Here is a 23580-nt window from a genome sequence, read left to right as displayed (position 1 = left end):
CAAACCTCTTACTTGAATTCACTGATCGACCATGTTTTAGTCTTTTAGATGTCTTTATACATTTTGTCGGATAGCAGAAAAAATTAAACACAAATGTCCACTGTGACAATTATTGGGACAGCTCTTTTCTGCATTTTGTCGTTTTCTCATTTATTTTTTTGTTGCAACTTCATTGTACCAAAGATACTAGAAAACTGTCTCGCTTGGTTCAATGAATGGAAAGAAAAATTATGTTTTCTTTTTATCCTTTTTATAGTGGGACACTGAGACTGTACTTTTTTGGAAAAGCAAACGTGTTATGTATGTACTGAAAATTTTACATGATTTTTATATTGGGTAATAAACTTAAGGAGATTGATTGTTTGACCAAATATTGTCTGGAACTTACTTTTGTTAAAAAGCTGATTAATCATGAAAATTTGTAGTGGAATCATTATCTAGAAGTAAAGTGAAATTTTTAGTGATTTCTGATGCAACAAGAGGTGGGGAAAACATCAAGGAAGTGTGATGATACTGAGTGAAGTTGGATATAAATCCATGAGGCCCAGGAAAGAAGAGAGTGAATGAAAGTGCAACCAAAGCTTTATTAGTGATTCTATATGGCATAAAGTATCTTGCGGTCATTGTTTAGTAGCTCAGAATCTGACATAACTGATACTGAAAAAGACCTTGACCTGCTTCCCATTGAGGATTTCCGAATGCTTCTTAAATTTGAGGCCTCAATGCGATGCCTAATAACCCAGTAACACATGGTGCCCAAAGTTGTGGCCATTATAGTTGTCCCTATGATAGTGACTCCAATTGCTAGCCACTTCTGATCCTTCCCCACTACTACAAATGTCAGTGCCAAGAAGGCCACAGAAATAAGCACACAAGCCAACCACATCAGCTTGTTAATGATGGCCATCATCTGCTTCTTTGCCTTGCTTTCTATGATCACAACCGAGGTTTGCACCACCACCACAGCCAGAGAAATGAAGAGGGCAATGGAATCGAAAACAAAGAAAATGAGAAATGCAGCTTGTGGGGCTATGTTTGCTTCACCAATGGTCATCCCTGAACCTGGAGAAATGTCTTTTGGATCATCAGCAAATTGGCCAGGGACTGTGAAAATAGCTGCAAAGGCAACTGTGGCAATAAGGACTGCAACCACAGTGGTGGAGTTTATTGCATTGTTGAGTCCTTCAGCATGCATTTTGTTGATACGTTTGGCTATGCCTTGAACACCTCGTCTAGTTTGGCGGGTGTGTTCCAACTGGTAGTGAACTTCATGTTTTATGTCACTCACAGTTTGTTTCAACTCACGGGCTGTTGTTGGCTGAGCCTTTAAGGCTTTGGCGCTTCGAACACCGTGTTCCAGCAGAATATCTTTAACTTCAGAGTTCCCAGTTTTTTCAGCAGTGTCTAGCGCAGTTTCGCCAGCCCTATTAACTGCCAAGGAATCTGTTTCTGTCTGTCCAAGAAGCAACTTAACAATCTGCACAAACAGAAATCAAGAGTTCAGACACTATCATTGATCCAATAACAACAACTATTAAATTAACTTTTTTCTGTATCAAGACCTTCGACTCGAAAATCTAAGCATGAAAATAAGATCATGTTCTCAAAATTCCCTTGTATTTCTTTCATTCTTTTCAATGGCCAAACATGTTAAATACAGATATAATTTAAAAATGATATGCTAACGCAGACACCTTTAGAAAGTAGAAGCTAAGGGCCAATATTCAAAAGAATTCTACCATGAGACCTAGGTCTTAGCTAAAGATCTGAACTTGAACAATCTAGTGAATATCACAACAGCAATCATAAAGTAAATTTCAACCAAATGATAGCCAAATCTATTGCTTCATCTTTCATCTGTCCCAGGAACAATTGCACAATAGGTATTAAAAGTGTAACTCAGAATGACTGTCACCAAAATGATTACCTAAATATTCTGGACTATCACTTCCTTCGTCATCATATTGTAGTAACAGTTATGGAGTCGTTTTAAATTAAAAGAACACAACAATGAAACAACTTTCGTGATCAGGAAAATATCATTCAAGCTGATTGCTACTACCATGAATTCCTAATAGAGTACTATCAGCTCAAATGGTATTCTTGTTCTCAATGCAGGATACAACATGGAAAAGAAAATAACACATTTATCCACATGAATGATCTAAATCGCAATACATTTCTTATCATCATAACCTTGCATATGAAGTTTTTATGTAAATATTAGCTTCATTATGACAGGGATAGTTTAATTTACCTGAGCCCTGCTCTTCCGGGTTGTTATATGCAATGGCGTGTTACCCTTGTTATCAACCATGTTTATTGTCGAGGGATCAGCTTTTATCAACTCCTCCACCACCGCAAGATTCTGTCCCTTCACAGCCATGTGAAGTGCTGTCTGTCCCTTCTTATCAGTCCGCGTTGCGACAGCAGGCTCCTTCTCCAGAAGTGCTTTCACAACCTCTACATGTCCATTTCTTGCTGCAGAATGCAAAGCCGTTTTCCCATTACTTCTAGCAATGGTTGCCAGACTACTACCTGCTTCCAATAAAAATTTCACTATCTCAGTGTGCCCTTGTAATGCAGCAGTGTGCAGGGCTGTGGTGTTGGATAGATCCACTGTCATTGACAATTCAGAATGAGTCTCCATAAGGATCTTCACAATATCTGTAACAGGGAAAAATGTTAACCAAGAAAGTACAAAAATAATAAAAAAAACTAAGAAAAAACCAAGTGACCAACATTCACAGGCAGAAGAGAGATTCAAATTCTTATTAGATAACAGATACAAAGAGTCTCAATCAATGATTCAATGAAAAAACTCGTTATTTTACCCCAGAGGCCTAACTGCAATCCAATAAACTGATTCACATTACCAAAAGAAAGTTAAAATAAAAAAGCGGTTCAGATTTTGAATCCATCAAAGATGTACTAGTTATTCTTAGCATTAGTACATCTAAGAATTATTATTGGTTGGCTTAAATAGTCCTAGACTGTAGAACAAAAGGGTATCCAAAATTTACACTTATCGAGTAGTGATTACAAGGTGGGTTACAAAATTAACAAAAAAATCAAGGAATCTAAACAGAAACACAATTGAGATTCCCTCCGAAGATCACACACCACAAAAGAACAAGCGTATAAAGTCATATTGAAGACATACCTAAATCGCCTTGTTTGGCAGCAATGTGGAGTGCATCAAAACCATTCCTTGCCTTAATTCCAGCACCAGCAAGATCATAATATTGAATCATCTCCCTAACCATATCAACATAACCATATTCAGCAGCAACATAAAGCACCGTTTCTCCAGCATGGTTCTGCTTTGTCAACAACGCACGCAGTTCACCCCCTTCAGTGCCACTAACTGTGTCCTTCAGAACGCTCAGATTCCCTGCTCTTGCTGCAGAATGCAAAGAGGTATCATCCCTTTTACCTGTCAATTGTTTTGTCATTTTTTTCCTTGGCGTGCTTGCCGATGCAGCTTGCGGCTGCACAGTTGGTGACTCCATTGGATTTGGATTCACACACCACCCTAATCAATCTCTCAGTTTTGACTCCAACTACTATATATAAGAATTCAGAACCTTCTTTTCTTCCTTCCAGCAAAAACCCAGATCAACACCAGCATCTTTCATCCCAAACAATTCTCTCTCCTTGAAGCAACTCAAAGGAGAGTATCATCCAAATCAATACCCAAAAACAAAATCAAAACATCAGAAACTTTCTACTCCATCCTCCTGGAAGCCTCCAGAATCACTGCACTGGTCACCCAGAAAAAAAAAACGAGTTAAAACTTTAAAAAAAAAGTTAAAAAACAAAAAAGCCACAGCATCAAGCTATGCTTTTTTTAATTGCATTTCCTTCATGTGGGGAGTGCAGTTTCATAAGAAGCAATCAGAAAGGTGCAAATTTGATGAAAGAAAATTATTAAAAAAATATGATGGGTGAGTTTGAAGGAAGAGTCTCAGTCTCACCTTGTGTTGGGCTTCAAAGAAAGCATTGAGATTAGAGGGTAGCTTTGGTTGGACACCCTGTAATGCAAAGAAACGAACTTTGGAGACGGAAAAACAAAAAAAAAAGGAGAAAGTGATTGGGTTGAAGGCGATGAATATTTAGAAGGTGATGGCAATAAGTGACAAAAGTCACATGTAAGCAACAACTTTACGCGAATCTAAATCAGAGGCAAAGATAGCTTCCAACATAACATAGTAGTGACGATGGAAGGAGGAGAAAGCGTTGCGAATGATATGAATGAAATGATGGGAATAAAAAACGAAACTGTTTGATGGAAAAAAAAAATTATAAAGAGAAGAATTAAAAAAAGAAAAAGAGTGGCAAACAGCAACGGCGGTGGCTAATGCGGTGAAAGAGAAGCACGAGACCAAAATCGAAAGAGTCCAATGAATGAAAACGGAATTAACAGAACCACGCGCACTTAGATTCCCACTGCCGCGAGTGCGCCACGCTTTTTCTTCACGCGCTATAGTTTTGCCCAGTTGACTCCTCCATCTCTCATTTATGTCCTCAATAAAATTATCCACTTTTTTCTTTTTCAATTTTAAGAAAATTAATTTTTGTATCAATTCAACACGTTTTTAAAGGAATTAAAAATAATTTAAAAATATTTTTTGAAATAACTTATATAAATAAGTGTTTTAAGTTAATTTGAATTTTTTTTAAAATATTTTTTGCTCCCAGCATTTTTTTTTAAAAGTTTGTCTTAAATCTTGGGCTTAATCAAAATTTGCACAATCTTAAAGTAATACTTTATATATATATATATATATATGCCCTAATCTATCAAGCTGATACACTTCTCTTAAATAACGTATCGGTAACACTGACACTCGTATCACATTTGTAGGACAAGTATTCGTGAACTGTCCAATTCAAAAAGTATTTCTTGAATTTTTGACAATTCTAGTACGGTTCTAACACAATTTTAAAAAGAAAAAATACATTAATTTTTAAAAAACTCAAACTTATTGTATAAATTTTATTATGATTATAAAAATAAGAAACAAATCATTTTGAACCCGTCATGAAAAACATTTTTCTACTCCAAAAAATAATTTGGAACATACTTGTACACATAAATCTTTATTGTCAATTTATATAATTCATAATTATATAATGTATAGATGTATGTTTCCGTATCCTACATTCTAGATATTATACATATTTTCGTATCTGTGCCCGTGTCGTATTAGTGTCTCTGCCATTATCTTTACCATACTTCTGTGTTAATTATATAAAATAAAATAAAAATTGAGAATAATATTCTTAATTCTTAAGAAACTGTGGTGTGATTCGTTCCATGATGATTAACTAGAGTGTAAAGCACAAGTCATTATTAAAGTTTTTAATTTTGACAAGTTAGTGCTTCTTTACTTTTTTAAAAACATTAATTGAGTTTTAATTTAATCATTAATAAAAAAATCAATTTTAATCATTAAACTTTTCTTAGCGTATTTCGGTACACTTTTCAGTTTCTATCATAAAATATTGCTATGTTAATCTTTTAAGATAATTTTTTTCTATTACCTTTTTAAGATGACTTTTCCTATTAATTCATTGAAACTAAAAAAAGGGTTCTTTTCACTTAGAAACTATTTTTTTATGAAATGAAAAGGTTAAAATATTGTTTAAGACTGTTGAAAATATTAAATCCAATAGATACTCTCAAGTTTAACAAGAAACTTGGCTTTCTAATGTCACCTCATTAGTTTTAATTTTGGCACACTCCAATTACAAGTAACCAAGGTGCATGCATTTAATTTAAACAACTATACCAGATTGATTGTGACACCAGATAATTTAAACAACTATTCATATAACTATACCAAGTGTTGCATAAATCAAATTTTTTGCAGTGTTTATATTGTGGTGTTCTTAAATTGCGTTAATCAATTGAATTTGTTTTAAAATCACATCATAATACATGCTTATAATTTATTTAAATGAAATTTTGAAAACATATTTTACTCAATTAGTGCATGGTTAATTCAAACTAATATATACTATAAAAAAATTATTAAATAAAGATTAATTTTATGGATACAAATAATTAGCTATTATATTAGTTAAATTAAATATTATTTTATAAATTAAAAAATTATGAATATTTAAAATAATTTATATTATTAATAAAAATGTATAAACTAATTTTTAAATTGATATCTAATATTTAATATTATCAACGTTTTAGCTACAAACTATTGTAAATTTTAAATTAATCTTAATATTAGTAGTTCTAGCATCTGATTTAGTTAGTAATTAAAATTTGAAATTAATCTTAATATCAATTTAAAAATTAATTTTCATTAATAAAATAAACTACTTTAAATATCAATAATTTTTAGTTTATAAAAATAGTATCTAAGTTAGTAAATATAGTGGCTAGTTATTTTTTGTAGTTTTTATTTAATATTTTTTTGTAATGATAAATTTAGATTAAAAAAATCTTAAAAATTAAATATGTATTTTTCATTTAATAATAGAATAAATGATTAAGATGTTTTCATGATGGTTTATTTTTAATTTAATATATAGAGGTGGAGTATATGAAATTTAGAAATATGTTTTTTAAGATAAAAAAAATCAAATAGCCAACTTCATATTATAAGTATATTGAATTTTTGGAGGAAGAAGAAAACTAAAATGTAGACAATAAAATAAAATAATGAAAAGTACAAGTAGTTGATATTTAAGAAGAAAATAATACTTTTAAAGTGATTAATAATTTAAATTGAAAACAAAAAATATTAAATAATCATAAAGTGGTAAACATTAAAAAGGAGGTAATATTTTATATTGTATAAACATGTGTCATAGAGCTTGAAAGAGGACAAAGAAGAGTTAGGAAGAGAGTTGCACAATTCATCATGAATCAATGTCTTTCCTTTATTAACTGATTTCAATTTTCTAGCTCTCAATATAGTCAAAGATTTTGTTGGCAAAAGGTGTTTTAGGATAAAGAAATGTTGTTTTGAATTAAGGTATTACAAAATAGAAATATTATAAGTTGTTATGTTTTTAAATTTACACGTGAATATTTTACCTCGATTATAAATAAAAACTTTATAAGTAAGGTATTAAAAATTTCACATCAACTTAAAAATAAATATTTTTTATAATATATAAATGAATCATCACAAGAAAATCATGAAATAAAAACTAACTTTAGAAAAAAAAAATTAGTTGTTATAGTGACTAAATTAGATATCATTTTAAATACTAATTTATTTTTTTAAATTAGTTTTCATTATTATTAAATGATTTTTAAATTGGTATCCAATTAGCGACCAAAATTTTTGCTATCAAATTTAGAATCTAAATAATTGATAGTTAAAACCTAATTAGATATCAATTTAGAAACTATTTAACAATAATAAAAACTAATTTAGAAACTATTTTTTTTAATTTTTAAAATAGTCTCTAATTTAATCACTATAACAATTAATTATTTTTTTTCTAAAATTAATTTCTATTTCATAATTATTTTCAGTTAATGTTAATCCTAGAGTCGGTTTTATAATAAATCAATACTAAATAAGAAATGAAGAAATGAGATTTTCGCTTAAATTTAATTAGCTTATTAATTTGTTGTATAAGCCGTGATTAGTGATCAAGGATTAGATTAAGTTGACTTAAGAGGGGGTCCACAGGAGTAAGTATTTTTGGAGGGACGTGGAAAGTGGGGAGAGAGCTATGACCCATGCTAACTCTTATTATATAATTAATAATAATTCAGCCATTTAAAAATTAGGTCAATAATGGGCATCGCAATATTCCTTTATAAATTTTCAGGTACTGAAGCACATGGTGGAACTCGTTCAGCGTGCAATGCAGGCAAAACTATAATCACCCTAACACAGGTGATTAATTTTTAAAATCCCACTCATTTTTTTAGTGAATTATTTTCTTTAATATTTTTTATTTAAAGAACAAATTTGAAGTTTGCTTTAAAAATTTTAATCTAACTATGATATATGGCTCCACATTGCATACTATCCCAGAAATTAAATAAATCGAATTGTAAAACTTATTTTTAATATTTAATAGGGATTCTTTAAAAAGTAATATGGATTTAAATTTTAAATATTATATACACACACTAATTAGAATTTCAAGTATTCAAGTTTATTTAGAAAACTTCGACATCTCTTTACAAAAAGTTCTTAAGTTATCTCTTTAGTTAATTTCTAGGATTGTAATGTATTTTCACATTTTTTTTCTCCTATAAAAAATGTAGTTTAGAAGATAACACAAATTAGAATAATATGAGTAAGTTTTTATTTTTCTCGTATATTTAGTTTCTCTCATTTTTTTTGTATGCATGAGCTTCTACTACTTGAGGCTTGTTAGAATTATTTATGAGAGTTTAGGTTTATAATAATGTGTTTTGTTTGTGAATTGGAGGTTTTTTGAAGCAAGTTAGGATTTTGCTCTCTCAATTGTTTGGCTTTTGTTTTCTATTATGAACACATTATCGAAGATAAGGGAAGTTAATTGAATTACTTCACTTCAAGTTAATTTGGAATGTTGGTGTTTGAAAATGGAGTGTATAAGTATCTCTAAGTATGAAATTAATTTGGTGTTTATGTATGAACTATTTTGGTTAGGTGTTGAAATTGAGTTTTGAGCATTCAAAATGAGTTAGAAATATTTCTTAATAGTTTGATATGGAAAACAAGTATATATAGAAATTTGTTTGAAGTTGAGTTGGTTAGTATTTTGTAAACTTATTTTATTGTGTTATAAATAATGTTTTTAGTTGTTGAATTTTGAATTTTTTAGTATTTTTGTTGAAGTTAAAAGTTTTCACTAGATCAAAAGTGAAAGTGAGTAAGTCTCTTTTCTTTATGAGAATTTTTGCACAAATAAAAATCAAAGCAAAATGAATCTATTTCATTTGAAAGATTATTGCTCAAATGAAGAGTTCTCAAAAAATCCAAAATCAAAATGAGATTTTCGATGTTGTTTTCACTTAAATATCATATTGTCACTCAAGCGATGGTGATCATCACCTACAAGATGATGATTATCACTTAAGTAATGTTTTTATGTTGTATAAGAGATAGTTAGATGATATTTTTTTGTGATATATGATTTATATACACATAAATGTTAATATTAAATTGATATAAGTTGCTTATATTTTCCTTTTATAAGTGATGTTTTTTTTTTGTGTGACCTTCTTGTGAGTGTTTTATTCTTTTTAAGAACATTGTGATGAAAATATCCAAGTATATTAGTCTACTATTAAACATAAGATTCATTAAAAAAGTAAATGTGGTGATGATAAAAAAAAAAATATTACAACCTTTAAGTGTTACTCGTTAAGAAAAGAATATATACTATATTTCTTTGAACCTAATAAAGTAAATTAATGCTATCAAGAAGTAACAAGTGGTTAGAGGTATAATATCAGAATAAATGTAACTTTCAAGTTATTCAACATCAATAATAACTTATTGATTCACGATAACTATCATGTAACATTAAAAACATGTAATAACAAATATTTTTCATCTCTTTTATTCTCTTTACTGTAACATTAATAAACCTTTCCATCTATTCATCTATTACAATATATAATAGAGATTATTCCTTTTAAAATTATTAAAAAAAATATATAACAATATCCAGTAGAAATTTCATATTTTAACATAACTGATATTCATATTTTCTTAACATTCATGGCCCAACCTTAAAAAAATCTTTAAAAAAGTATTAGGTTTATATCTGTACCGATGGAAAAAACACGCGAAAGCAACACAAATCAACTGTAAAAAATAAACAACACAAAATTTAACGTGGTTCGGTCACTAAATTACAACCTACTCCCACGAATAACTAATTATGTTTTCATTCTATTTATTATAATTTTATTATAAATATAAATATTTCTGAAATAGAAATTATATAGATGACACAATAATTAAGTTCACTCACTAAACTAAAATATGTGTATAGGAAACCCAATCCAATTTATCTGTCTTTAACATATACTTTAATATATATATATATATATATATATATATATATATATAACAGATTATTTGAACCGGCAAAGACTGAAAAAATGCAGTGTTGATGTGAGATTGTAACTGTATATCCTTGCCTGCCCAACAGACAAAAAAAATAAAAAATAAATAAATAAATAACCGTCGGTTGTCTGGATTCCGTCTGAGAGAATATTGCCTTAATTTTTGCAAATAACATCTATTCAGAGGATTTGCACACAGGATAAGGAGGCATCACATGTATACATAAAATCTCCCATAATTATTGTGTCCCCCAAAAATTAATTCCTTCAATAATCTATCTTTCAACCCTTATTATCAACTCACATGTGTCTTATCTTGTGTTTCTCAATATAATCAAACAACATAATTTATTTTATTCACACTTGTTGGAAATCGGATAAAGTAGGAAAATGTTGCAATTTAAAATCATTATAATTTTAAATGACAAGTTATGGGTATACGACAAAATGGTGATATTTACACACTTTTGTTTAATTAGGTTAATTAATTGAAATTATGTTAATGAATTGAAGTTCTGTAATGTAAAATAATATAATTGTACATAATTTTACTTGCAGTATTTTACATTTATACAACTTCAGTTTGGTAATGAAAGAAAATAAGTTTAATGCATGAAAGATTTTAATATTTTTTATATTGTTGCATATTTATAAATTTAAAAAAAAATATTTTTGTGTGTATATTATTTTAAAGAGAGTGAAAAAATTTATATTTATAATAATATGTTAATTGTAATTGTTGGCAGATTACTATATGTAAATTTGTACGAGTTAGTTAAATGATATGTAAGTATGGTAAATGAGAATATAAGAAAACGAAATGTATTTTTTTTAGTAGAAAATTTTATTTATAAATGATGACACACTATTGTCAATACGAGCAATTATTCATATTGTGACTATATTTTTATGGTAAGAGCACTTATTTTGTTTGTTTTCATCCGGGTCATCCATTTTGTTATGCATCACATGAAAACATATTTTTTGCGACATCCAACATATTTGTTACTTCCACCATGACACCTCCATCACCATATCGCCCACTTTCACCATCACATTGTTATCAACCATCAATGTCTTTATAAGGGTTTGATAATCCACCACCGGATCAAAACCAACCGGAACCTACTAACGATAGTCAATAACAAACCAAACTTATGCCTCCACGACAACCACAAAGATAGAGAAGAAGACTACCATATGACACCTCTTCCCATAGATAGTCCATTTTAATTTATGTAATCAAAACAATCTCACTATTTACATGAATGTTCATTATTTTATGTTATTTCATTATTTTTGTTTTATTAAATTTAATCATACAAATTTCTCTAATTCAAACAATAAAAAAAGACGACATAATTACACAAATAATAAACTTCACAAGTAATATATATTTTAGAAAACCTAATCGCTTTGTGTCATCAAATTATTCAACCAAAAATTTTATAAACCAATAACTTAAAACAAATTCTTGATTTTTTTTTATAAAAAACTTAACCTAATTCTTGAATTTTAAAAAAAAAACATAAATAAATAACCAAAACTAAAGTTGTGCACGAGAGTGCAGTTGATTAACATAGTTAAACACAATTGTGCAAATGTCACACGATTTCAACACAAATTCGTGTATCACGACCACAACTTCGTCTTTATGAGCAATTTCGCTTACGAGTTCAAATGAGTTAATCCAAATCGATAAAAAAAGTTTTTTTTTACCTAAATTAATAATAATAATTTTAAATTACAATATTTTTTACTTTAAACCCCTTCCTTTTTCAATTTACTTATTTTATTTGTAAATGTGTATAACTAAAAGTAAAATATAGCTAGTAATTCTAAATAATTATCATGATAGAAGAAATATCTTTTATAATTGTTAGAAAAATACCCTCAAAATTCTGTAGAACCCCCCTTTTTTTACAAGTATATGCAGGGATTAATAAATAAAGAGTTTCAATTTTTTTAATCACTAATAAACTTTATGAGACGAATTATGTCATGTCAAGCACTTTACTTTTAACAAAAGCATTATTATTTGTTGCCTAAGGAGAATCCAAATTATGTTATATTTATCAGCCCCATATGTCTATTGCACATGGATTGCTGCATTATCTTTATATATGTGGATCACAATATTATAGTACTATTTTATACATTATTCAAAAGTATTCTAAAAATTTCGTCTTGGAAGAAAAGTAAAATTTAACAAATAATTATTTTCATTAAAAAAGCACTTTAGAACGATTTAATGTGGATTTTAATTCATTAATCATATATCACTTTTTATTTTATTTTTCTCATTAAAATGAAAAAAATCTCAAATTTTCTTATTATAAAGTATAAATGTTTGTCAACAATACATTATTAATTTGAGTAGTGATACATTTATTTTCTCAACCAAAGTTTTGGATTTAAAGATTTCAAATAAAAAAATATAATTAAAAATATCTATTGAAAATAAAAATAATCTATCAAATTTAAAAAAAGTCGTACTAGTACACCAATAAGATACCGTATTAATCATATTTTTGAAGTATTGTATTGTGCGCGTGATTGTTGGTAGTTGTATTGATAAACTAATACTATAAAATTGAGATTTATTTTGGTCTTCCCATAATTAATAAATTTTTGAAAAAAAGTACTATGAAAGTATAAAAAAATAGTCTACTGAAGGAAAAAAAAGTATATTATATGATTAAATGTTTCTAAATATCCTAAAAAAATATTTTTACTAATATTTTTTCTTATTACATAATTAATTATATGAATAAAATAGTGTGTCATTTTCAGTGAAGAAGTTGGGCACTTTTGCTGATATTGATCATCGATGTCCTCTTTTAAAAAACTTCAACGTAAAAATTATTAAGGTTGACATTTGAAATGCAAATTTCTACAGGAAGTGCATTTATATTATGCCAACACCGTTCAGTTTCACACACGGAGTACGTAAAAACGTGAATCACGGTCCAATCTTTAGCATGAAACAAAACTACGTTAGTTTTGTTCAATACAAGGATTAAAAAATTTCATAAAACTAAAAGAGTTGACATTTTTAAAGACTAACATGCATTTAATTAAAGGTTAAATAAAACAACAACCAAAAACAAATGAGAGAAGATAAAACCTCGCATCCACAGTGTCGCAAGAAAGCATCCCAGGAAAATCCAAAGAAAACCAAGGATCTGTTTTATGACTATGTTAGTGTTCATGTTCTTGGTGGAAGTGGAATCTAAGTAAGAATGAAATGAATGTATAAAACACTAATGGATCAGGAGGGAACATAACAACACCAAGACAAAACAAGCATGTTCTGTTTAGAAGGGTTGGTGGAAAACGAGAAAGAGAAAAGTTTAAATTTTGAATCATACAAATAAAATTAAAATTATGAATTTTTAGTTTCATAAGTTAATTTTTCCCAGATTTTTTTTTTTTAATTTATTTATTTTTCTTTACTTCTGTTCTTGTTAGTTCGAGGTTTGTTGAAATCTGAATGAACTCCTAGTGGTCTCCCTTCAAATTTTAGTGATTCAACTTTTAGGAAACGAGAGACTCTTCCCGTGGTGATGATACTCCGACGCTCAAGTTAGTAAGACACAAAATATAATGAGTATATGATAAAATATGAATTGAGAGTACTCCCTGTATTGTGTATTAGATCATCCTGTATGTAGAGTGTAATCTGGTATATATAGACCGAGTTGTAACCTAGTCTTATAACCTCTCCAAGTGATATAAGATAAGTGTATCATGTAACACTGTGTAAAAGATAGATCTCCTTATTGATATTTCCTCTAATATATATTGGTCATATTCTACGTAACATAGTCCGATTTGATCTTTATTGAACCATTAAAGGTGATTAAGTTTAATTAACACATGATACTTAATGTACGAATGTCCTCTGTCATTAAAAATCGGATCACTATTCATATACCATACGTTGGATCCAGGCTCATCATTCTACAGATTCAAAAATATCATTTAATAAATAAATATAAAATGTATTAAAAAGTTAAGCCTAAATAACTTTAAAAAATTTCATATTAAAACTAATTAATTCGTGAATCTAATTTAAATTACACTTATTTATATATTATAAATTAACTTTATTTATATATTATAAATTTGGTCGATCTAAAATGTTCAACAAGACAAACGATCAAATATTACAAAATGGTGGTAAGTGAAAGTGGCGCGTGAATGAAGAACTTTATAATTGCAAGTCCACTCCATTTGGTAGTTGGAAATTGCATCAAATATAGCAAGAAAACAAAACCGAGAGATGTATTAATTTAATGGTTCTCTTTGATGTGCATCAGAACAGCAAAATTATTAAACACGATTGTTATTTAGTTACATTAATTCAATATTCAAAACAGTGTTGAATTAGGTTGTTAGAATTGTAGTAAATCTCTTCTAGAAAACAGTATATGGAGAGTAGGTGTTTTGATAATAGGTTTCTGTATGATGGGTGTGTGAAGAGTTCAGTTTCTCTCATTTCTTGAATATTAAATGGTAGTAGGACCCTGTTACTATAACCATCATCATCAATTCTTAGGGGTAAAAATTTATGACTTTATTCACATAGTGGGTTTTGGTATTTCCTTCTTGTAGTATTGTCTAAAGATCACATTAAAGTTTTGGTTTGACGTGAAATGAAAGTTGACCCAATTTTATATTCGGGGTCGTTGACCATTGACTCAAACAAATATTGAGCATGACCTGACATACCAGTTTATTCTACTCTGCCAATATGCCAGAATAATCCATAGGGTATTTTTTAAAGTATAGCATCTGTAAAATCGTTCCATTATAGAACTCTTCGTGGTATATAAGATGATGATTAGGTTTTATCTGAGTTTTAAAGTGAAGATAACGCTTAGAATCTGTTCATATCAGCATCATGCACTCACCATTAATACAGACAGCATAACAACTTCTGGCTGTATGAGTCAGAAACTGTGGTGGTGCCATGTCACGAGGAAAATTTACTAGATTGGTAGGGATAATTACAAAGTATTAGGTGAGATTACATACACATTCAAGCTGGACAAATTTTAACTTTATGAAAATCTACCAGAATAATTACATTAAGTATATAAAGGAAACTTTTGGCTGAGTGATCATTGTAAAGATGAGAAAAATAGTTTTAGAATAGAATTAATATTATTAAAATGATATTTAAATATTTTATTGTTAAAGTTAAAAGAGGATATAAATAGAATTTCAGTTATTAAGTTTCATTTTAAAAGAACTATTATTTTTCTAAAAAGTCATTTTTCATTTCTTTTGCCTTTTTTTTTATAATTTTGACCTTCTCGCTCATTAGTTTGACGATCGGAATCCACTATTGGACTTCTATCAGTGAACTCTACAAGATTGTCCAATCAAAATCTTAGATAGAGTAAGTTCATTCTTGGCTCTTTTTCTTGAGTTAGTTTTGATCTAGTTAGGTTTGTCTTTAGTTTAATCTTGCATGTGATGCTTTTATTTTCAGAAGTAGTCTATGTTAGCTTAGGATCCTAGTGGTATAGTTAGATTTATGATCAGGACTCTTCAGGTTAAGTGACCTTTAAGCTTGTGGTAGATTTGGAGCTCTTATTAAGTATATGCTCAAGTTTAGGTAAGAGAAGCTAGTTTTAAATTTCCAATAGAACCTTAGGCTAAAAGATCTGAATATGGGGGTGACGTTGTCACCAGTTTCAAATTTTCTTGCAGGATTGTTTATTTTAAGAGTAAAGTAATATATTGATCGAAAGGGTTGATTTTGAATATAATATAGTGATTTTTAAGGTGAATAAGTTAATGAAAATGTTGTGATTGAGAATTGAAAGTGTTTGAATGGTAATATAAATGAGTTGAATTGTATTTGAATAGTCTATTGAAGTAATTAAGATGTCATGTTTGATTTAGAAAGCTAATATGAGTAGGAACTATCAATGTAATGTGTAAGTTTATAAATTTATGAATTGAATAAAATGTTGGTTTTGAATTTAAGCAGGTTTATGCAGAAATTTTCTGCATATCTCGCTCAAACGAGAATAAAATGGAAAGATAGGATGCTATCGGGTCCATTCTCGCCCAAGCGAGACCTAGGATAAAATTTTGGGTGCTTTCAGGTTGAATCTCGCTCAAGTGAGAGAATATTTGCTTAAGAGAGACCTCAAGCGAGCAAATTCTCGCTCAAGCTAGACTCTCTGTAAAAGAAAACTAAACTTTTTATATTTGTTTTTAAAATGTTGGTTTATTTATTTCTGTATAGTTTTACTTATAAATTTTCTAAAACTTTTATTTTATGTATATTTAATTGATTTTTTTAATTATATATTTATATGATTAGTAAATGAATTGTTGTGTGTTTTCGAAATTCTAAACTTTGGTATTTTTTAATTGTTTGATGTTGGATATTGTGAGATTCAGAATATGAATTTTATTCAAGACATAGTATTTTCAGGAAAGAAAATACCGTGTTAAGATTTTTAGGATGTGCATTGACTATGGATTCATGTAGAATGAGATATCCTGACTCTCCTGAGATAATGAAATCATATAGATGAAGTTATTTAGGTGTTGAGAGTCGAAAAAAGATCATATGAATGAGTAAGTTGTTTGAAAGATAACTAACTTGACCTGTTATACGAGTTAACCTTGTCATACTAGGAGAGAAATGATATTGAGATTATTCATGCACATAGCTGTTTGAATTTCCCAGTGATATAGTATGACAAGTGCATATATCTGAGTTTAAGTCAATACACGAGTCTTCCAGAAGTAAAGTGTTTATGTGTTGTGAGTCAGTAGAAGTCTGACATGTAAAAGATGAATTATGAATTTTAATTGACACTTATGGTTTGAGAAATTGTATGAGACTTGAATTATGTTTATTAATTTGAAATTGAAATTATATAGAAATCTTTATATAGCTAACTTACCCTTTGTTTTGTTTTGTATTTGTTTTCTCTAATCTGTGATGATCGTGTTAATTTACACTAGAACCGATGAAATTGCAAGTAATAGAGCTTCTCAATTAGCAGCCAAAAGAACAAATGTCCTTATTCTAAATGTTTTGTTTGTATTCTTTTGTGTATATATTAAAATTTCCAAGAAAAATGATATATTTTGAGATAGAATATTAGATAATAATATATGTTCATATATAAGTTAGATATTACTTGTTTTACTTTTATTTTATTATATATGGATATATGGGTAAAAAGTAGAGATGTTACGGTAGTTTTCTCCCTATATTAGTACCTACCATACCTAGTGAAACTTTAAGCCAAATGAACTTTTTGTATTGTATGTGCGAATTGGAACAATTCGACCTAACCATGAATATGCAATAGTTAGAAGAAAGAGATAAATCGTCAGTTCTACAACTATTTTTAACGATCAGCTAAGGTCACGGTGCCATCTGATGGATAGGCATGAAGAATCAGAGTTGGCACTTCACGATGAAGAATCAGAGAAAAAGAAACAGGTTTTAAGAAAAGCAAAAAATTGATCGAGTAAAAAAATCTCAATCTTAAAAGGGCTCGACTTTACAGATATATTAAATTATTCAACAATAAAATTGCAGCATTTTCTAAATAAAAGCAAAGTATCAGATAAAAAGAATCACCATGAAGTATCACATATACGTCCAATCAGAAAATTACACACGTTCAACGGAGATCAATAAGCAGAGTGAGACTTTTCGCGGAGGGTGGCATTGGGAAGAGGCCACTCATAAATAATATATTACAAAGTGGTCAGTGAAGTAATGCCATTCATTATACTTGATATGCTATGAAATATAAATAGCATCAGATTTGCCAGTTTATTTTATTTGGGTATGAATTGAATAGGAGTAGTAGTTACGTATATCATCCGTGTATCATTCCGTTGCAAGATTTGAGCTCGGTTAAATCATATTTCTTTCATTGGGTGGAGAAGCAGAAAGACAATGTCAGCATCAAACTACATCACTAGTGAAAAATCTTACAAGACATGTAGTACAACTGTGCAACACCATGCTTGTCAACTGTGAGCGCTACAAACTTCCATCAAGTAATCTTTCTGGTGTCTACCATCAGTTTATAGAGAGCAAATCCCCCTCGATGGCAGCCAGGCATCCTAGAAGTCATGTTTTCTACTTCATCCTGAAAGATAGAAAATCAGAGTCATGCTTCAAAGACTAAAAGGTTGGTCGATGTCAATATAGGCATTAAATTTAGAAACGTAGACTAGCTACTATGGATAAAATATCAGGTATTTATGTTCCAACAGATTCTATTATAACCCAGAGGAAGAAATATCACTAAGCGTTTAGTTCTAAATAATTAGAGATATGTCATTATCATCATATCACCTATCAGGGGGCTTCCTCTGAAATCTGAACCCACAATCATTTTAATGGGCCTTCTGTCGCATAAGAAAAAAAAAATGACCATGCTCATATCTCTTACTAATGCCACTAACAAAAAAATGCAATGTCCTTAAATGGAAACATCCAAAAAATAAAGTGTAAATAATCACAATTATTATTAAGAATGGATTTCATGCCAACAAAATAAGAACAAGTTTTAGATTCACCATTGGAACGGCATATAGCTGAGTCGATTCATAGCCATCTTGTGCGCTAGAATAAAACTGCTGAACTTCCTTTGAATCAAGACTACAGTTGATAAAGAAAAATGCAGCCGGTCTCACATTCAAATTCCTGCGAGATATACCAATGAAAGTAGGGATGCTCTACACGACAAACGCTCAAAATTAGATACTGAATCTTTGAGCATATTCAATCCCATTTTAAAAGGAAAAGGAAGCACGAGATTAAGATTAGCAAAGCATACTGAAATTTTATCTGCAATCAATGCACACAGAAAAGGTGTATCACAAAAACCAAAACATATAAATCACAAAGTCTACTAAAGCTAGCATATTAGGTGTCTCTTTAGTTCAGTCACTTATAAAGGTAAAAGCCATGTATATTGTGTCCTCTCAGTCATCTTAAAGTAGGAATTATTAAACTTACAAGGGATGAAGCTGGCACTCCAATTTCTTCAACTACTTCGCGAACTATGCTGTCAAACATCTCCTGCGAAACCTTGATGTTAATAGATTCTGCTAACTCCTTGATATATTGATGTGATGTTATACCAATTTCTTGAGGCTGTCAATCATCAATAAAGAAAAATAAATGTATAGCCAAGTCTACACATATCAACAGGAAAAAATTACGTGCTTTTATTCAGTAATAAATTAATCATTGAATAGAAGATAATACGGTAAAGTAAAAAAGTGCAGAAAACAAGATGGTAGAAAATAAGGAACACATATCATGACAAATAAATGCATCACACAGAAAAACCAAATTAAAGACTTATTTTAGAACTGTGCGTTCCAGATTTATTGTAGAAAAAAAATGTACTATTGCAACACTAGATTGTTGCAACAAAAAGGTTTCACCATTTAATACCTCAGGATGGCCTCCAGGGAAAACAAAATGTCCAGGAAATTCACCAACATTATTACTTCGTTGTAATACAAGTATTTTGTTGTCTTTTGTTTCCACCACTGCACCATTTCCTAGAGGGCTGGAGGTGTTCTGACAAAGAACGGAATCATCTGGGGAGAAGGATGTAGGTAAAAGATTATGACAAATAAATCAATACCAATTCAACAGCAAAGAAATGATGGAAGAGGAGGAGGCAGAACCAGAAGGAACATAAAAGCTTAGCAATTTTGGTCTATATAATTCCATCAATTATTGTTTAATAATATTTAATCAAAGAGATAAAATCAAACAATCAATGCATCCAAACCTAGGATGGAATTAACATGTTTGAACAGTGTTTGATAAAAGCTGTGTATACTTTGTGACTTTGACCCTGAAAACCCATGGATAAAATACAAATATACAAAGCATCTGACCTCTGACATAAGTACATTTTCTTCCTACAACTAATCATAAATGAACTTCTCTATCTTCCGTCAGTGACTAGCAAGTTATTTCTTAATGAACACAATGAACTCATGAAACAAGTAATACGTGATATTGCCCCTTCTTTATTATTCTCATGGTTCGCAAAATCTATGGAATGACATGACAATCGAGGTAAAAAAAAATATTACATCCTCTACCCTTTTCCAATTAAAAATGGAACACAACAAATGCAAACAAGGCACAAAGGAGGAAGGAAGGACCTATAACAGTTATGATTTGGATGAAGATTGTGCTTCCTACAGGAGTCCAATGTTCTGGGGATAGCTATATGGTGATGATATGCTCAAGTTCCAAATGAGAAATGATTAAAGGATCTAGCTATATGTCCCCTACTTGGGAATACATAGAAGAGTGGTGATAATCATATTTTCAGACATAAAGGGAAACTCCACTGTATCCAAACTGAAAAACAGAAGAGAGATGCCCAACTGCTGCCTAAGGTGGGCAAAAAATCCAAATTGCCAAATCCAATTCATAATTATCCAAATCCATATTACTTTTAATTCATTTAAATGAATTTATTTCAAATCCAAATACACATTTTTGGATTTTAAGTCTAATCTATTTAATTGGATATGGATTAATTATAGATTATATACATTTTTGGATTATCCAAAATGGATTTTGGGTTGGATTTTGACTTAACCCGGACCCAGGTTGAGTTGAGACAATCCAGGCTAAGATTGAGCTAAGACTGCCCCAACCCATGTTGAGTCAACTCAGGCCCAAGTCGAGCCGAGTCGGTTCGGGCCAAAGTCGAGCCGAGATGGTCAAGACCCAAGTCGAGCCGAGTCAACACGAGCCCAAGTCGACCTGAGTGGGCCAGAGCCCAAGTCGAGTCGGCACTTGGACAAGGTCAAGTCGACCCAAGCCCATGTCGAGTCGAGTTGACCCGGGTTCATGTCGAGCCAAGTCGGTCCGAGCAAATGTTGAGTCGAGTTGCCCCAGGCCCATGTCGATCCAAGACGACCCGCGTTCATGTCGAGCCAAATTGGCCCGGGCCCATGTCGATCCGAATCGCTCTGGGACCATATTGATCCGAGTCGGCCCAGGCCATATCGATCCGATTCAGCCCAGGCCATATCGATCCGATTCAGCCCAGGCCGATGTCGAGTTGAGTCAGTCAAGATCGAAGTCAAGACAAGTCGGCTCGGGCCCATGTGTAGCCGAGTCGACACAGGCCGATGTTGAGCCGAGTCAGCCCGAGTCGATCTCGAGCTAAGTCGGCTCGGGCCGTGTCGAGCAAAGTTGGCCCTGTCGATGTCAAGTCGAGTCGACCCGAACCTATGTCGAGTCGAGTGGGCCAAAGTCCATGTCGAGACGAGTGGGCCCAGGCCCATGTCAAGCTTTGTCGGTCAGGATCCAGATCGAGATGAATTTAATCTAATTGACAAAGTGGATTTAATCTAATCGACAAAGTGAATTTAATCTAGATTTAATATATTTTAAATGGATTTGAAAAAATCTAAAAAAAATTGATCTAGTTAAAATGGATATCAATTTTAAATCCAATCCATTTATTGGATCTAGATTGGATTTTGAAAAATCCAATCCATGACCACCCCTACTGCTGTCTTAGATTTTCATTAACTCAGCATTGATCTACTTCCCCTTGCTCCCATCCAGATAATTTTATGGGACATCAGAGCAGCTTCATTTTGAAAGACATGTGTCACATACACATTGCCCTATGTTCAGGTGCTAACAGTGTAAGCTCATAGGATAAGAAAAAATAATAGTATGGGAGTTAACAAGGTGGAAAATTGTAATAATTTTACCTTCCGATTGAACCAAGAACCTTTCCCACAAAGGACTTAAATTTGTCCCCACAAAAGTCCTGGAAGCAAGTTTAACCAATAATTAATAAATAGAGGGAACTAAAACTGATAGGCAAAAATACAGGAGAGAACAGCAATAAGAATTAACTGTGCTTAAAGGATGCATTGCAGAGATATCCTCCAATGGTTTCAAACAAACACTAAAGATAACTGACTGTCCAAGCAATAACATGTCAACGGATACAATATACACTATGAAATTGTTTAATACATCAGTATGTTTTCTCAGCCAAGACCACCAATACATAGAAATTTAATTTGAAAATACACAAGTTTCTGACTAATTTACCAAATATGATAAACTATTCTCAACCTACCAGCTATAAAGGGATAAAGGCATATTAGAGGTCATGAATATGAACAATGAGAAAGATACAAATAAAGATCATTAAAATATCCAAATGAAAACTGAAACTAATTAATTTTTAATTCAAGATTATAGAATAATTATCATCCTATCAATATCACTACCCATGCTAAACAGAAAACATACATTTAAAAGAGGCTGAGGTCACACCTATAATCCGTCAAACCTAGGTGGAGGCATAAACGTGGTTCTCGGTCGGATCCATCTCCTGCGTCCAGAACACACCCTCCATACTGTAATAATTGCAACAAAAAAAAAAAAAGGATAGACACGCTCTGTAAGGGACAGTCCTTGACAAAGTCAATCGACAGGGCCTCAAACTTCACTCTAGCTACAAGATCACCTCTCAGATACATAACATTACGTGAAAACAATAAAGGACTAAAGTGAAAGAGATTGAAGTAATCGTGCAATATAAACATGGATTGATAAACATGCCATCACCCCAAGAGCCACATGTTCCTTCATATAGCATTATCGATTATTAAACATTAAAGCCTGTATTGTTCATCCGATTCACACCATAACAGTATCAAGACACCAAATACGGGGCATCAACCAGGCAAACACACATGAACAAGAACAAGAACAAAAAAAAATTATTCTTAGTTAATATCTTCAGAACTTCAGCAACCGGAATCCAACTAAAATATTCTTAGTATCACTTGCATGTAAGGTTATTAATTACCAATGCCAAGTGTTATGACTTCAATTTCGGTGAACTAATTTGAGAGAAGGTAAGAGTATCTCATTACCCTGAACTTCTTTCCATTGAACAGTGAATTATTCTTCAGACTTCTCTGTTCCCATATCTGCACAACGGAAACAGAAGATAAGCGCAAGAGGAAACGATAGCAGAAGAAAACGAACATAAACAAATGCGATCCACCTCGGAAATCGTGTCTTCCAAGCTGACGTCAGAGCGGGGGATGCGGTCGTAAGCGTCGCTGAATGCCACGGAAACCTGCAAAAACAGAAAATGTTGGTTAGTGAGAGGCGTTTGAGGGGAATGATGAGGATTGAGAGCGGAGCTAGCCTGTGAAGGTGAAAGGCCTGAAGGAGTCGACACAAGCAGCGAGAAGGAAGAAGGGTCCACGGTGGTTGCATCTTTCTCCATCGCAACGTCGACGATGCCTTGCCGAAGGGCTTGGTCCAGAGCTAAAGGGCCTACTGAGAGGTAACATTGGGTTTTAATTTGGGCCACTGTTGGGTTGTAATCCATGTAAGAGTAAAGCCCAATTGCAAAGCCTTAAACTTATTACATGAAGCGACCCGAACCTGTGATTCAGTTCTTGTTTTCCAGAAAAACCATTTCCCTTCACAAATTTAA

At 31.2% G+C, this 23580-nt stretch overlaps 2 protein-coding genes across 2 annotated transcripts; both read right to left on the bottom strand.

Annotated features, from left to right (window-relative positions):
• Positions 1-564: 564 nt before the first annotated feature.
• On the bottom strand, positions 565-4510 carry LOC137818394 (ankyrin repeat-containing protein At5g02620-like). The gene is made up of 4 exons (XM_068621805.1): positions 3978-4510; positions 3164-3764; positions 2258-2667; positions 565-1477 (listed from the first exon to the last, which is right to left on the bottom strand). The coding sequence occupies exons 2-4, from the start codon at positions 3510-3512 to the stop codon at positions 596-598; spliced, it is 1641 nt and encodes a 546-aa protein (XP_068477906.1). The 5' UTR covers positions 3513-3764; positions 3978-4510; the 3' UTR covers positions 565-595.
• A 13155-nt stretch (positions 4511-17665) lies between these two features.
• LOC137819937 (nudix hydrolase 9) lies at positions 17666-23472 on the bottom strand. Its single transcript, XM_068623771.1, has 9 exons — positions 23287-23472; positions 23140-23214; positions 23006-23062; positions 22401-22483; positions 21824-21882; positions 19518-19666; positions 19074-19211; positions 18632-18790; positions 17666-18198 (listed from the first exon to the last, which is right to left on the bottom strand). Exons 1-9 carry the CDS (start codon positions 23470-23472, stop codon positions 18103-18105), a joined length of 1002 nt encoding a protein of 333 aa, XP_068479872.1. The 3' UTR covers positions 17666-18102.
• Between the last annotated feature and the right edge of the window lie 108 nt (positions 23473-23580).

The sequence above is a fragment of the Phaseolus vulgaris genome, chromosome 11 (assembly GCF_000499845.2).
Source record: "Phaseolus vulgaris cultivar G19833 chromosome 11, P. vulgaris v2.0, whole genome shotgun sequence".
NCBI classification, from domain to species: Eukaryota; Viridiplantae; Streptophyta; class Magnoliopsida; order Fabales; family Fabaceae; genus Phaseolus; species Phaseolus vulgaris.
The sequence above is the reverse complement of the archived record's forward strand: the minus strand, read 5'-3'. Positions and strand labels throughout refer to the sequence as shown.

Bases quoted from the DNA above. Each gene is read 5' to 3' on its own strand.
- LOC137818394 (XM_068621805.1), bottom strand. From the start codon at position 3,512: ATGGAGTCACCAACTGTGCAGCCGCAAGCTGCATCGGCAAGCACGCCA. The intron at 2,668-3,163 runs GTATGTCTTCAA...TCCCTGTTACAG, and splicing joins TGCCAAACAAGGCGATTTAG to ATATTGTGAAGATCCTTATG. The intron at 1,478-2,257 runs GTAAATTAAACT...CTGTTTGTGCAG, and splicing joins CCCGGAAGAGCAGGGCTCAG to ATTGTTAAGTTGCTTCTTGG.
- LOC137819937 (XM_068623771.1), bottom strand. From the start codon at position 23,472: ATGGATTACAACCCAACAGTGGCCCAAATTAAAACCCAATGTTACCTC. The intron at 23,215-23,286 runs GCTAGCTCCGCT...CTGTTTTTGCAG, and splicing joins CAGGCCTTTCACCTTCACAG to GTTTCCGTGGCATTCAGCGA. The intron at 22,484-23,005 runs GTAATGAGATAC...CAATTATTACAG, and splicing joins TCAATGGAAAGAAGTTCAGG to TATGGAGGGTGTGTTCTGGA.